Raw genomic sequence first — 13,513 nt, forward strand, 5'->3', positions numbered from 1 at the left:
CTCCTTAAACTTGTGTTTTTTGTTTCTTATGGCTGCATTCCTAGCCATACATACTAGATAGTAAGGGCCATCAAATATAGTGGGACCTCCTTCTTAGTAAAGGTGCATGCAAGTTGGCTGCAATGAATTTGCATAGCACTTTTTGGAAAGGCAGCGACACCATATTGTTCCCTTCAAGAGTTGCAGGAGGATGTCCTGGAGGATCCAGCTCGCTATTGTGGGAAGCAGGATGCAGGATCTGAGGCCTGGTGGGCGGTTGGTCTTATTCATCAGGACTCCTCCTCCTCGTAGTTTCTTGCCAAAACCTTGGCATCAGTGCCTTGTTAAAGGAAACATGTGAGAACTTAATGACTGAATCAGTAAAAACAAGCATGTGTCACTGAAAGCAAAGGTCACCTTTTAGTTTTGCTATATTTCTTTACTCTCTCATAGAGCAATGCACTTAAACGAAGAAGCTGCAAAAGGGAATCAAATGTGCCATTGCGCTCTCAATTGCACTGATCTAAAATGTGTCTTTATTAGTTTTGTGGACCTCCCACCAATTCCTCATTCAACTGATACAGCTTTCCACCCCAGTGCCTATCAACAGCTCCTCCCCTCCACTTGTTTAAAGGCTCCGGAGTAGAAAGACTGTGCGCGTTGAGCTCCTTCTGCAAAACTGCGACTCTCCTTTGAGAAGCCAAGAGGGACTGTGTACCTCATTGCCTTAATGGTAGATTTGTCAGGCACAAGTATGAGAACTGCTGCAAATGTGTTGCTCACTTCTGCTTTGATTCCACTTTCTGTGGTCCCTCTTGTTGCCGCTTGTTTTCATGCACTCTGGGCTGTTTAGGGAATAAACCATTGTTTCCCTTGGTTCATGCTGGTTTACCTAACCTCCAAACGCTCCAGGATGCCTTCGTTCAGGTGGCGTGGGAGCAGCCCAGTCAGGAGTTTGGGATCTGTGTATATTTGTGTTCCCAGTACAATTGCATTGGTAAATCTCTGAGCAACGCCGCCACGGTTCTCCATGGCTTTGTTATTAGTGGAGAAAGTTGCAGTCAGGATTTTTGCTAAACATCTGGCGCTTTAGAGCTCTTTCTTCTTTAGAGGGGGAGCTGGCAGTTGCAAGTAGGCTTGGAAGGAAAAAGTGTGGGAGGAAACTGGAATCAAGGTGGCAACTTAAGGAGTATCGTGGAAGAGAAGCAAGTCTTTCCCGAGGAAGAGACTTGCTAGGTTGGGCCAAGGTCCACCCAGTCCAGCCAGTTGCCTACAGGAAACCATCCAGCAGAATGTGACTGCAACAGCACTGTCCTGCCTATGTTCCCCAGCAACTGGAATACCTAGGGATCCAGCCCCTGAAACTGGCGGTCAGACAGAGCAAGCACGGCTAGTTAGCTGTTGGTAGCTTATACTTCGTGCATTTGACCAGTCCCCTTTTAAAGGGGTCCTGGTCCCAACGGCTTGGGTCCTGGTTACCTGAAGGAGCGCTTACATCCATATACGCCCGCCCGCCCCTTGCGATCGGCGGCAGAGGCCCTTCTCCGGGAGCCCTCCATGAAGGACATTAGGAGAGTGAGTACCCGGAGGAGGGCTTTCTCTGCGGTGGTGCCCCACCTATGGAATGCGCTCCCCAGAGAGGTCCACCTGGCGCCGTCGTTATTTGCTTTTCAGCGCCAGGCCAAGACCTTTTTATTTAAATGTCATTTTAATTGTTGACTTATTTATTGATTTTAACTATTTTGGCCAGGACGTCTCCAATTATATTGTTTTATATGGTTAATTGTGTATTTATTTATTGTTTTGAGCTGCCCCGAGGCTTCGGCGAATGGAGCGGCATAGAAGCTTGCTAAATAAATAAATAAATAAATAAATAAAGCTATCCAAATGGGTTGGCATTGCTGTCTATTATGTAAGTGAAATCCATAATTTAATTATGTGCTGTTTAAAGAGGCCCTTCCTTTTACCTGTCCTGCTTTTCCCACCAATCAGCTTCATGGGGTGTCTCTGAATTCTAGTATTGTGGAGAGGGATAAAAATTTTCCCTATCCTCGCTGACCACCCTGTGTATAATTCTGTACACCTCCCTCCCTCCCTCCCTCCCTCTCTGCACCAGTGGCAAGAATGGAAATATAGAAGCTGCACAGTTAAACTGGATTTGAGGTTTTTAAAAAATTTGCAGACTTGTTATACCAGTGTTAGCACTTCATGGCACAAGCAAAAAGATTCCTGCCCCAAGGGAACCAGGCCGGAGAAGGCTTAGAGACCAGGGAGCAGGGAATTAACGAGGTCTCTTCTCGTTTTTGCATATAAGATGACCAGTCACAGAGCCCTCCTAGCAAATCTCTGGTAGATGAGCTCAAGATTAAGCCAGTGCTTAAGTTTGGGGAAATGATACAAGGGCTTAGGTTTGCCGGGAGAGAATCCCCACACCCCGGAAACTTTCCACACTAATCCCTTTTGTGTGTGGACAGACCTCCTCTAAAATGAGCTGAGAGAATAAGACCGGGAATGGATTTTTGTGGGATGAATTCTTGCTCTGAGCCGTATGCACAAGGATACATCATTCCTTAATTCTGCTAGGTGTATTTGTGCCCTAAGTCACTTTTTATAGCTAAATCCACTGGGTGGATCATCTATTTATTGGAGAAAATGGAGTCATTTGCAGCTTGAAGCCTGCCCTCCTGTGAGGCCTGGATGGGCTTTGTTTAAGGATGCTCCTAATTTCTTGCAGATTTCCAAAGGGGAACTAGCTTTCAGTTTGAGGATGTTTTGGTTAAACAACTTTTCAGTTTACACTTAATTAGGATTCAGCAACAAAAAGTTTATGCTGTGATCATGCATGGCCGCAATCGGAAGTTTAGATAAAGTGCCTCTTGTTTCTTGCAGACTTTCCAAATTATAATTTGTGTGTGGTTTTCCTGGGTTGGTCCAGAACTAACTTGTAGCAATTGCAGGCTTAGTTGACTGTAACTTAATTTTTAGACGAGTTCAGAATGGCATGACAGGAGCATGCAAGCAAGGGTGAACACACATCCTTCTGTTGCCATTGATCGAAGGAGTCTTGCAGGATTTCGAAGCAATACAGCAACCTTCACGTATTTACCAAAGACTGAAGGAGCCCTACTCAGAAAAAGTATGCTCGCTCGCTCGCTCTCTCGCGCGCCCTGTCTCCTGCTTTTAACAGTTTGCTTCCCACTTATCTTTACAAGCCAAAAGTAAGCCCTACCAGTTAACATAAGAAAACACAGTTTATATGATGTGATGCCAGAAAGATTGTCATGCAGTTTTAAAAGGGATGGATGTCTTGATGTGGTTAATGGGCAAATAAGACAGTTGCTTGTTGTGTAATTACAGCTTCACAATGCAACCCTGCAAGCTTAGACAGACAGAGGCCTTCATCTCCCAGCATGCTCCAGCTAACATAGCTGGCCAGGGTACACTGGGAAATGTAGGCCTTTTTTCTGTCTAAAATTATTTATTTAAACCGGCATAGAATTGTGGCCTAAATAAACCAGATTAAGTTAGTGTAGCCGTGCTCATCAAAGAGGACACAAACGCAGTTCCCAGCATCTCGAATGCACTGATGTGCTTCTGGCAGGAAGGAGGTTATGACTGTGTGGCTCCGGCCTTCATTCTGAACCCTTCCGGCTGAGATGTGTGAAAGGGAAGAGAAAGTCCTGCCAGCTGAGAAGGAGCATGGTGACTTCCCAGAACAGGTCCCCGTCAAAGGGCAGGCCAAAGGCTACCAAGGTTCGAGTTCTTTCTTGTGTGATCCCATATTTGTGGGGCATCTCTGCTTTCCGTCCATTCCAGTCAGGCGGTGTGTGCAAAGGGATTATCGTCCCTAAAGCTGAGCCAAGTTTAACCAAAAGGTAGTTAAAGCCACGAGGCTTCAGCTTTTTAGGTCGGGACTGGGGCCAGGATATGCCCTGAAAGCAGCATAAAAGAATGTGGAACTCCGTGGAGTCTCATTCCCGGCCGTGCTGGCCCTGCCCAATCCTTGCCATTTTAGAGTCTAATGTCTACTTTTCAGTAGCTATCCAGCTCCACGTGCCAGACAGAGAGTTCAGGAGATGGCTCTTGCCTGTGGGTTTTTCTGACTCCTAATCCTGATCTGTTTCTTCAGGCGAAACTGGTATCGGCAAATCAACGCTCATGGACACTCTGTTCAACACGAAGTTTGAAAGCGACCCGGCCACACACAACGAGCCCGGTGTGCGGTTGAAGGCAAGGAGTTACGAACTTCAGGAAAGCAATGTCCGTCTGAAGCTGACGATTGTTGATACGGTTGGTTTTGGAGACCAGATAAATAAAGATGACAGGTAACCTTACATTAACCTTTAACCTTACGTTAAAGTTACCCCATACAAGGTATGCTCTGAAGATGCGCAAGGTGTACTGATTATTCTGTCGATGAGAGACAAATGTATTGGGACCAGGCAGTGGGAGACTTTGGTTTGTCTCTAAACTGCAAGGAGTGTGGCATTCTGTTGAAACAAGCCATTTCCCAGCATGCATTCTGAGGTGGTATAGTCCTATAGAGAACTAGAACATGACAGTAACAGCGTGCTTCTAGATGGATGTCTCCTTGCACTGGCAGTCAAAAAGCTTAGACAGTTATTTGTTCTTTCCTCCCTTACTAACGGTTTTGTATAAATAAAAAAGGGAGAATTAGTTGTGGGAAAGCAGGGAAGGGTTACAAGTAGAAGATGACCTTTCACGAACAGAGCAGAGCAAATAAAATGGATGATAAAAGCTTCATTTGGAAATATCCTTAGTCAGTTTGACCACTGTTTTTCACCTCTGTGGTCCAATTGTGCTTTTTACCAATATCCTAGTCCAGTCTTCCACATCCTGCTGCACGTCAGGTTTTTGGACTTCAGCTCCCATTGGCCTCAACCAGCATGGCCTGTGATCAGGAATTCTGGGAGTTGTAGTCCAAAACATATGGAGAGCACCTGGTTGGGGAAGGCTGCCCTAGTACTTCTGCTTGTTCACCATTTTGCACCTTGTTCCATATGCATGTTTCTTATTTGCATGCTTAAATATATGCATGAATGTTTCATACATTATGATGTATGCTTTTCTTACAAAATGATCTTATGTGTTATATGGATCACAATATCACTTAAGAAAATGTCCTGAATTTTTATGTCTTAATGTTGCTTATTTTGCTTTTATGTTTAGGATGAATAAAACTCATGGTTTAAAAAGCAAAATGTATAGCTTTGCAGTGTAAAACATTTTTAATATGTATATGCTGTTTAATATTTGGTTAGCTTAGCTGATTGACTTCTAAAGTTTTGCTAAACCTGTGTCTTGGGAGTTAAATAAGTTTATTGTAAGCCGTCCCAAGATGTTCTTTAGGGGATGGGATAGAAAAGCTTTTAACAAACAAACAAACAAGTGAACTATTTACCAAGTTTTATATTTTCAAATATTTTTAGACTTATGGAGGGGCTCTTTCTGGTCCACAGTGGGAGCAGGAGAGCAGTTTTGCTCCTATGCTCTCACAACTGGAACTTGGAAGAAATTATCATACTCCACATGTGGCAACGGAATTTACCCTCCTGTCCCAGCTTTTGGTTTACTTGTCCCCTTTTAGCAATCCCTTTTCTTACAAGGGGTCACCCAGGGATGCTTCCCTCGTACTTGGCATCAACCAGAGACGTCTAGCTATTTTCAGAAGCACAAAACTTTCTCACCTCACACACATGTGCAGCTTTCCTCTGGAGTGGGTCTGAGGTGAAGGCAGGAGCCAATCCATATCTCACAGATTGCGCTTCCACAGACCTGGCCCTTGACTTGTGAGGCTGGTTCCCTTCCTTGGCCTCTCACCATAAGGCCAGGTCCTAGAACTGTCCCTGGCCCTCTCTTGAGGACATACATATTTGGCCTTGGCAACTGAGTGCTGCCGTGCCTGTTTGTTCAGTACAGAGCATTTTGCCTTTGCTCGCCTGTGTTGATTGTGTTGACTGGTGTTGGAGGCCAGCGGTGTTGCTTTTGTCCCTGGGTGTTGTATGCTGTGGCTTCCTGTTTCTTGTGCAGAGGTTGAGTAGGTAACAGACGCACCATCAGAAACACACCTCTTGAATGACTGTGGCACAAGAATCCACCACTGTACCTTCTGGATGGAGCCACTCAGAGGCAGTCAACAAAAGAGGGGTTTACTGGTCCGGAGAAGCCCAGGATTACATCGAATGTCTTGCAAATGGGCTTTTGCCAATACAATAAAAGCACTTTGGCTCTTCTTTCACCTGCAGGACCTGGTGGGTCCCCTAGATCTGCTCTTGAGGGTCCCTAAAGCCCCCAAAGCAAATTTGGGGCACACAGAAAAGGAAGGGGAAACCCACTCCACCAATGGTTTCTGCTTAACTTGCAAGAAAATAAATTGGATACAAACAGCAGTGTCAAAGCACAGTGACTAGAGACCACTGCAAACAGGGGAGCAGGAAGGATGGGTGTGGAAAGAGCCATCAGTGACACAATCTCTGCCCAAAGTTTAGGGAGTCTGATGTCTGAACTCACAGTTTGAGTTCTTAGTGATGGTTTGTACATGCTATCCTCTTCTAACCTAGTGTCACCCAGTTTTTTGTATTACTGCCCGCAGAATTCTGAACAATGGCCGAGCAGGCTGGGGCTGATGGGAATTGGGGTCCAAAACATCTGGAGGTCAGCAGGTTAGGCGAGGCTGGTACAAACTCCCAGTGAATGCAAGAGGCAGCCCCATAGTTGTGATTAGCACAATTTGTCGTGCTAATAGGTGATGGATCCATTCCATAACGGGATCCATAGCCTTGAGGTTACAAGAGCTGAGCAGGGCTGTCAAGGATGGGGCATTTGGAGGGCCATAAGTTGGAGACAACTTGGCAACACATCACAACAGCAAATGCCCCTGCAGTAATATACAAAGATTTTACTGTTCATTAGTTCTTCCTCTTTAAATAAAGGTTTAATTCATCTGAGGGTATAAGATCCCTTATGTTTCAGGGCACGTGACCCAATATTTTTCAAGTATCGTGTTTATGTACATCATGTTTCATGTTAAATTAATAAGGGGATTTGCACTGCGATAGTGAGGAAGCCACGTGGTCTGCCACTTTCATGGGTGATGAACTGTGCCAAAAAAATTATTGAAGTCTCTATTTCAGAGTATATATTTACTTGCAACCTGAAATACGTTGCTTGAATGAGTATGTTTATATAGTAGACTTTTAAATCCAGTTTAATGTACAGAACTGCCTCCACACACACATTCTCAAAAACCTAAGAATTCTGAATTTGTTTTAAATTGGTTTGGGAGTTCATTAGCTGTAGTTAAAGCCCTTCAGCTTGCTGGATATGCTCCAAAGCTATTTTAATGACTTCATCTAATTTTTCCTAAATAGGGAATGAGACTTTAGCAAGGAATTCTTGGAATGGGTGGCTCGTAGGGATAAATTCCAAGAATGCCTGTTTTTAAACCCACACTGAAACTGAAACATGCTGGCTTCTGTAAAGGTGGGTGGAATAGTGTAATGAGCAGAAGGGGAGGAGGCCAGACTTAGCCGTCCTGGGCTGTAGCCTAGATATTCCTCTAAAGAGCAAAAGGTTCTGTTCTCCCACTTTGCCCCAGTGCACGCCCTGATCCCGCATGGCAGAGTGCAAGTTTGAACGCAGGTCGCACCAGTCTTAATCTAGTGTTGCAATCTGTCCCTCCAAAATTCCTCAGCCATGCCTCTTCACCCTACCTTTGTCCTGACTACCAGTTGTTTGGTAGGTTCCTGACTTCTACATGTCCCTCCCCATCCTAAAATATTTAAACAGATGTCCTACCACTTAGTTACCGGCAGTAACAGCCATAAACTAAAATATGCTATTTTACCTCACTATTTCTGGCTTTTCGCTCTCGCCACCTGTGGGATGTGGTCCCCAAAAACGTCTCCAAAATTAACTTTAGCACTCAGGACAAAGTGGCTTCATGCCACAAAGATAAAGCCATTTCAAAACAGTGTGATTAATTTGAACCTGAGGGGGAAAGAGAAACAAGGAACTGAAGAATACAACTAAACCAAAATTTGTAACAATTATCTGCAGTAAATCCATCTGTAGTAAAACTGTGATGTACTTTGGATTCAGTTTCTTGACAATGTAATGTTTCTAAATTAGTTATTTCTAGTCCTCTTGGCTGTGAAAACACTGAGAACAGCTCAACAAGATTTCTAGTGATTGGTGTTGACAATCCATATAGCTCTGAATCCCTCCACTTGATTAGTAAAACTGGCATAAATTATGTGAATAGTAATATGCAAAATAATTTATGCAAATTAGCAGAGCTGTGCAAATATGTATAATATACTTTAGTCCCAGAAATCAAAATTTCTGAGAGCACCCGGAGAAGAGCTTTCTGAATTCAGCATCGACTGTTCCAGTGGGATGTTCTGATAACGAGGCACTCAGTCAGAGCAACTCCTGACACATCACAAACTCTTTGGACAAAGAGTTTGGGCTAATCTGCAGCGGAAATTCAGGCTAACATTAAAGCAAAAGCACCGAATTCAGAACTCATGTGGTGTGTAAGCATCTTCCTTTGCCAAAACTTGATCTGTTATGAAAGGCTGCTTGGAGGCACTGGAGGGATACTGGCACAAAAATTAGAGACCCCAAGCCCTTCCCTGTCTGTGGGAGAGTCGCAACGACAGACCGAGAACAGACGGTGGGTTGTATTTTTTTAAGCATGGCCCTGTCAGTCCTGGGTGGGGTGCTGGCAGCCAACTGTGTGACATACATAATAAAGGTTGAGTGACCTAGGCAGGGCAGCTTCCCAACATCTTGGCCTGTGTTTGCCATGGTTACACAAGATGGGAGTCAGGTGATGGGTAGATAGGCAGGGAAATGGTGAACCAGCTCAGCCATTTCCCCCTCCCCGTGACAGCTTGGCTTTTGTTTCAGCGCAGATGGTATGACACCGGTAGTGAGAGAGCCTCCGCGAGTGTATTTGAGTGGAGGTGAGGGGGTGTGAGCTGACCTTGTGATAATGACTGTACTGGGCGAGATCAAGAGATCTGCACATCCAGAGTAAGAACTGCTGTTGAGTTTTGGTTCCTCCTCTTCGGCATGACTCACGGCAAGTCGGCCTTGGATATGTCTGTGACTCAGGTTGAAATAATGGTTTACCACCTCAAAGAAAACCTTCAAAACTTAATTTCCACAGGATCTGAAAGGGGTTTTTTTCTGTTTCAGCTACAAGCCTATTGTGGAGTACATTGATGCCCAGTTTGAGGCCTACTTACAAGAAGAACTGAAAATCAAGCGCTCCCTTTTTAACTATCATGACACCAGGATCCACGCCTGCTTATATTTCATTGCACCTACTGGGCACTCCCTGAAATCTCTTGATCTGGTCACCATGAAGAAGCTGGATAGTAAGGTATACCTTGATGAGATGGCAGAACTGCTCTTGCCCTGCCAGCCAGTTGTATTAGGAATTGTGGAGAGTAACAGAACCCAAATGCTTGTTTTCCATTCATTAAAAAGAGCTCTTGGGCCCTTGAGATTAAGGACCTGGAAGGGCAGGATTCTGAAGCTGTGTCTACGGCCTCTTCATTGTGTTCCTGGCAAGGCTGTGATGCAGGTTTTTTATACACAAGTGTTTTACTACAGAAGAAAAAGAAGATGATGACCATGAATACATGAGCAGCTGGTGCTAAATTAGAAGACGCATTCTGCCTTTGCTCCTACCAGAGACAGAATGCCTCTTCTAAGATGGAGTTGTATGGCAGGCATTTGCTGCACCTAAAAACACTCTTCCATTCAGGTTCTTGCTGTAATCCTGCAAATCCATGTTACCTTTTTTCTTAAGAAAAATTTGAGTTTTCTCAACTTCAGGATGAATTTGAGATGGCATTTATTCCACCAGGAATACCTCTTCATGTTATCATTGGCAGTGGTAGTGGTAGTGAAAATTTTTATCTGGATCTTTCCTCCTTTTCTGACTGAATGTGAAGTCTGCAATTTTGGCACAAGTTTCAATATTTCATCCACATAAGGATTACCAACCTCCTCAGGAAGGGATGAGTTTATATAATGTAAGAGGATTTTCAAGCACTGCCTGTAGTTAAAGACCTCTTCTTTTCTGGGTCAATATTCATGTCAACTTTATTAGCTTTTTTTTTTTTTTTAAAGCTCTTCTGTTTTCAAGGAAGGAGATTGATTCTAAGCAGTCCTTAAATGTGCTGCTAATGTGTTGTTCTCCTCCTTCTCTCCACTCAGTTGACATTATAAAACTTACAAAATGAGAGAAATGTAGATCATAGCCCTGGAAGTATATAATTAATCACATCCACAGCACTAATAATGTAATTCTCAGTGCCTTGCAGAGCTTTAATGCAATCCTGGACATTATTTGGGGAAAAGTCCCAGAGTTTAGTGGGACTTCCTGCCATGCAAGTATACATAGCAGCTGCTATCTTGATTTTTCTCGGAATGGCTCTTATTCCCTGTAGCTCTTATACATGAGAAATTAATCTAAAGCATAATAGCTTACCAAAGGACACTGAGCGCTCCTGCTCAGATGTCAGGATAAACAGTGTTATGGTGGTACGGAAGAGGTTCTTCACACCTTGGGCCCATGTGCTCCCCACCCTGCTTTTTTTGGCATAGTCCTCGGGAGTTTAGAAACCTCGCTTCCATTGCTAACTAGCTGCAGCTTTGGAGTCTGTCTTAATACGTTTAGCTTCAGTTTGTTTCAGTCAATTATAGTTAACTTCAGACCTTGCTTTATGAAGCAGACTTGCTTCAGTACACCATAGCTAAGGTTAACATAGCTAAGGTTAAGAAAATTAAGATCATGGCATCCAGTCCTCTCACTTCCTGGCAAATAGATGGGGAAGAAATGGAGGTAGTGACAGATTTTATTTTCCTGGGCTCCAAGATCACTGCAGATGGGGACTGCAGCCAAGAAATTAAAAGACGCTTGCTTCTGGGGAGGAAAGCTATGGCAAATCTAGATAGCATACTAAAAAGCAGAGACATCACCCTGCCAACAAAAGTGCGTATAGTCAAGGCCATGGTTTTCCCAGTTACAATGTATGGCTGTGAAAGTTGGACCATAAGGAAGGCTGAGCACCGAAGAATTGAGGCCTTTGAACTGTGGTGCTGGAGGAGACTCCTGCAGGTCCCCTGGACAGCAAGGCGGTCAAACCGGTCAGTCGTAGAGGAGATCAGCCCTGACTGCTCATTCGAAGGCCAGATCCTGAAGATGAAACTCAAATACTTTGGCCACCTAATGAGAAAGAAGGACTCCCTGGAGAAGAGCCTCATGCTGGGAACAATAGATGGCAAAAGAAGAAGGGGGCGGCAGAGGATGAGGTGGCTGGATGGAGTCACTGAAGCAGTTGGTGTGAGCTTAAGTGGACTCTGGGGGATGGTGGAGGACAGGAAGGCCTGGAGGAATGTTGTCCATGGGGTCGCGATGGGCTGGACACGACTTCGCGACTAACAACAAAAGGTTAACTCAACTTTAGGCCTTGTATAATGCTAAAGTGAAATTAAGAAGATGGAACTGGAAGTTTCTGTTCTCCTCTTCTAGTCATGCTAGGAGTAGGAAATGGGGGAGCGTCCAAGGTGGATGCTTGGGCGACCTCCTTCACAAACCAGCTCAGGGTCATTGATTGTTATCTCCAAAGATGTCCACTGCATCTCCAGGAAATTGAAAACTAGTTTCCAGATGCAACTGAGCGATCTTTTTTCTCTTTCTAAGCTATCACCTCTTCACTTTTTTCACATTAGGAGTGGCCTCACACGGGTGCTGTAGGAACTCCAAGGATGTACATCACTGTGAAAGAAAACGCTCTTGATACTTTTACCATCTTTTTCTGAAATGCTGGCTGTATTCTGTGTGGTGTAGTGATGTTTCCTGTTCACAGCCTCTGTAGGGACAGGAGGGTAAGCAGTAGCTTGCCTGAGTGTGCCTTCTATTTATGGCTATCTTCCATACTCTGAAATGCAAACAAATGGATCTTATGTACTTTGCTGTTGCATCACTGGGCAAGTTTTGCAATTCACATTCAAGTGTGCTTGATAAACTCTCCATTCACTGCAGTGTTTGTGACCTAAATTCTGTCATTTCACTGGCCTTTACAAGTTCATTAGAAACAGAATAATTAATCCACACAGTGGAAACGCTGCATAATTGGATCTGTCGGGCTGGCAATCAGACCGGACTGGACCTGGGTTCAGGAAGAGGAAGAATACGCTGGGGCTAATGCGGGAGGGCAACCTATAGGTCCCTTAGAAGGCAGCAGAGAGGAAAAAGGTTCTGATGCCTGGGAGCGTCTCCTGAACAGCCCAGTTGAAAGCTCACCACTGCAATCCTTCCTTGATGAATATCAGAGTACAAGATGAAAGGAAGAAGGAAGAAGCGCCTCAGTGCTGAGCTATTTGCTGGGTGCATCTGTGGTGCGTCTCTGTTTCAGCTCAGCTAGAGGAGGGGGTGCTTTCCAGTTCAATTCATTGTAATATGAGAGACTTCGACACGCATGTTCTGCTGCAGCTGGGCGTAGTAGCGGAGAAATTTATTTATTTATTTGTTATGGTCACAGACCAGGAAAATTAATAAACAGTTAAATAAAAGAGCAGGAGAAAAATTAAAGCACGGTTAAAACAAGTACAATTTATACAATGTTTTCACTCAAGCGGATGACCACATTTTTCCGAATCTGCATTGCCGTCATAAAAAAATTGGCAACATTTCCAGTAGCATAAGAGGATACAGCCCTTAAACAATTAGATACCAGAGTGGAAGAATCATTCCCATAAAGTTCTGTTATTAACGGTTTAATCAATTGCTCTCTGCATTCCTATAAAAGCTGTGATATAGGAGAATAAGTTCCACTGTTTCTGCTCCTGCAGCAGCACAAGAACATACCTGTTCATTGTCTGGGGTCTTGCTAAATGGTCCTTTTAACAGTGCCGATGGTGACATGTTAAAATGGGCGAGAGTAAATGCTCTTCTGATCTTTGAAATAGTTTGTGTGTACAGCTATGGGGCCGCAGTAATTCCAGTTTTATAGCAGTGATTGATGTTAAGATGCAGTAACGAGGAACAAATTTTATTAGCTGCAATCCTCAAATGATGAAGATTCAAGTCTATTAATCTTTGTACCATCTGTGTGCAGTAGGAATCCAGTAGCTCCTTTTGCGAGGGCAGTGGGTAGAAGAAGAAAGCTGTACCTGAGCGGTACCTGTGTAACTTAATCAAAAAGGAAAGGGAGCCCTCTGATTTTCTACCTTGGGGCAGCCCGTCATGTAGTTTTGGGTCTACTGTCTCTCAGCCCGTGGATCACGCAACTCCACACCATCACAAAGGCCTTCTTCTTGGATCTGTGCAGGAGTATGGAGGAAATCAACTGATCTATGTGGTCCATTGCTTATTCAAGAGGGTACAGATTTGTGATCCTTCATGCTCTGACATCAGAATGGTATGGGCCATGATTTCCTTACTGATATCCTGGAATCTTACTTCCTTTTCAGCTACTTCATCTTGCATTGT

The 13,513-nt window shown here is 44.2% G+C and overlaps 1 protein-coding gene across 2 annotated transcripts in view; it reads left to right on the top strand.

Annotated features, from left to right (window-relative positions):
- The window catches only part of SEPTIN11 (septin 11), a 92,633-nt gene that overhangs the window by 45,456 nt on the left and 33,664 nt on the right, over positions 1-13,513 (top strand). For both annotated transcript variants that reach the window (XM_044429463.1, XM_044429462.1), the window contains exons 3-4: positions 4,109-4,304; positions 9,205-9,391. In XM_044429463.1, the coding sequence (XP_044285398.1) occupies positions 4,109-4,304; positions 9,205-9,391 (383 nt within the window). The remainder of the gene's footprint in view (positions 1-4,108; positions 4,305-9,204; positions 9,392-13,513) is intronic.

This window comes from Varanus komodoensis, unplaced genomic scaffold, assembly GCF_004798865.1.
Source record: "Varanus komodoensis strain SLA01 unplaced genomic scaffold, ASM479886v1 scaffold2, whole genome shotgun sequence".
Taxonomy (NCBI): Eukaryota; Metazoa; Chordata; class Lepidosauria; order Squamata; family Varanidae; genus Varanus; species Varanus komodoensis.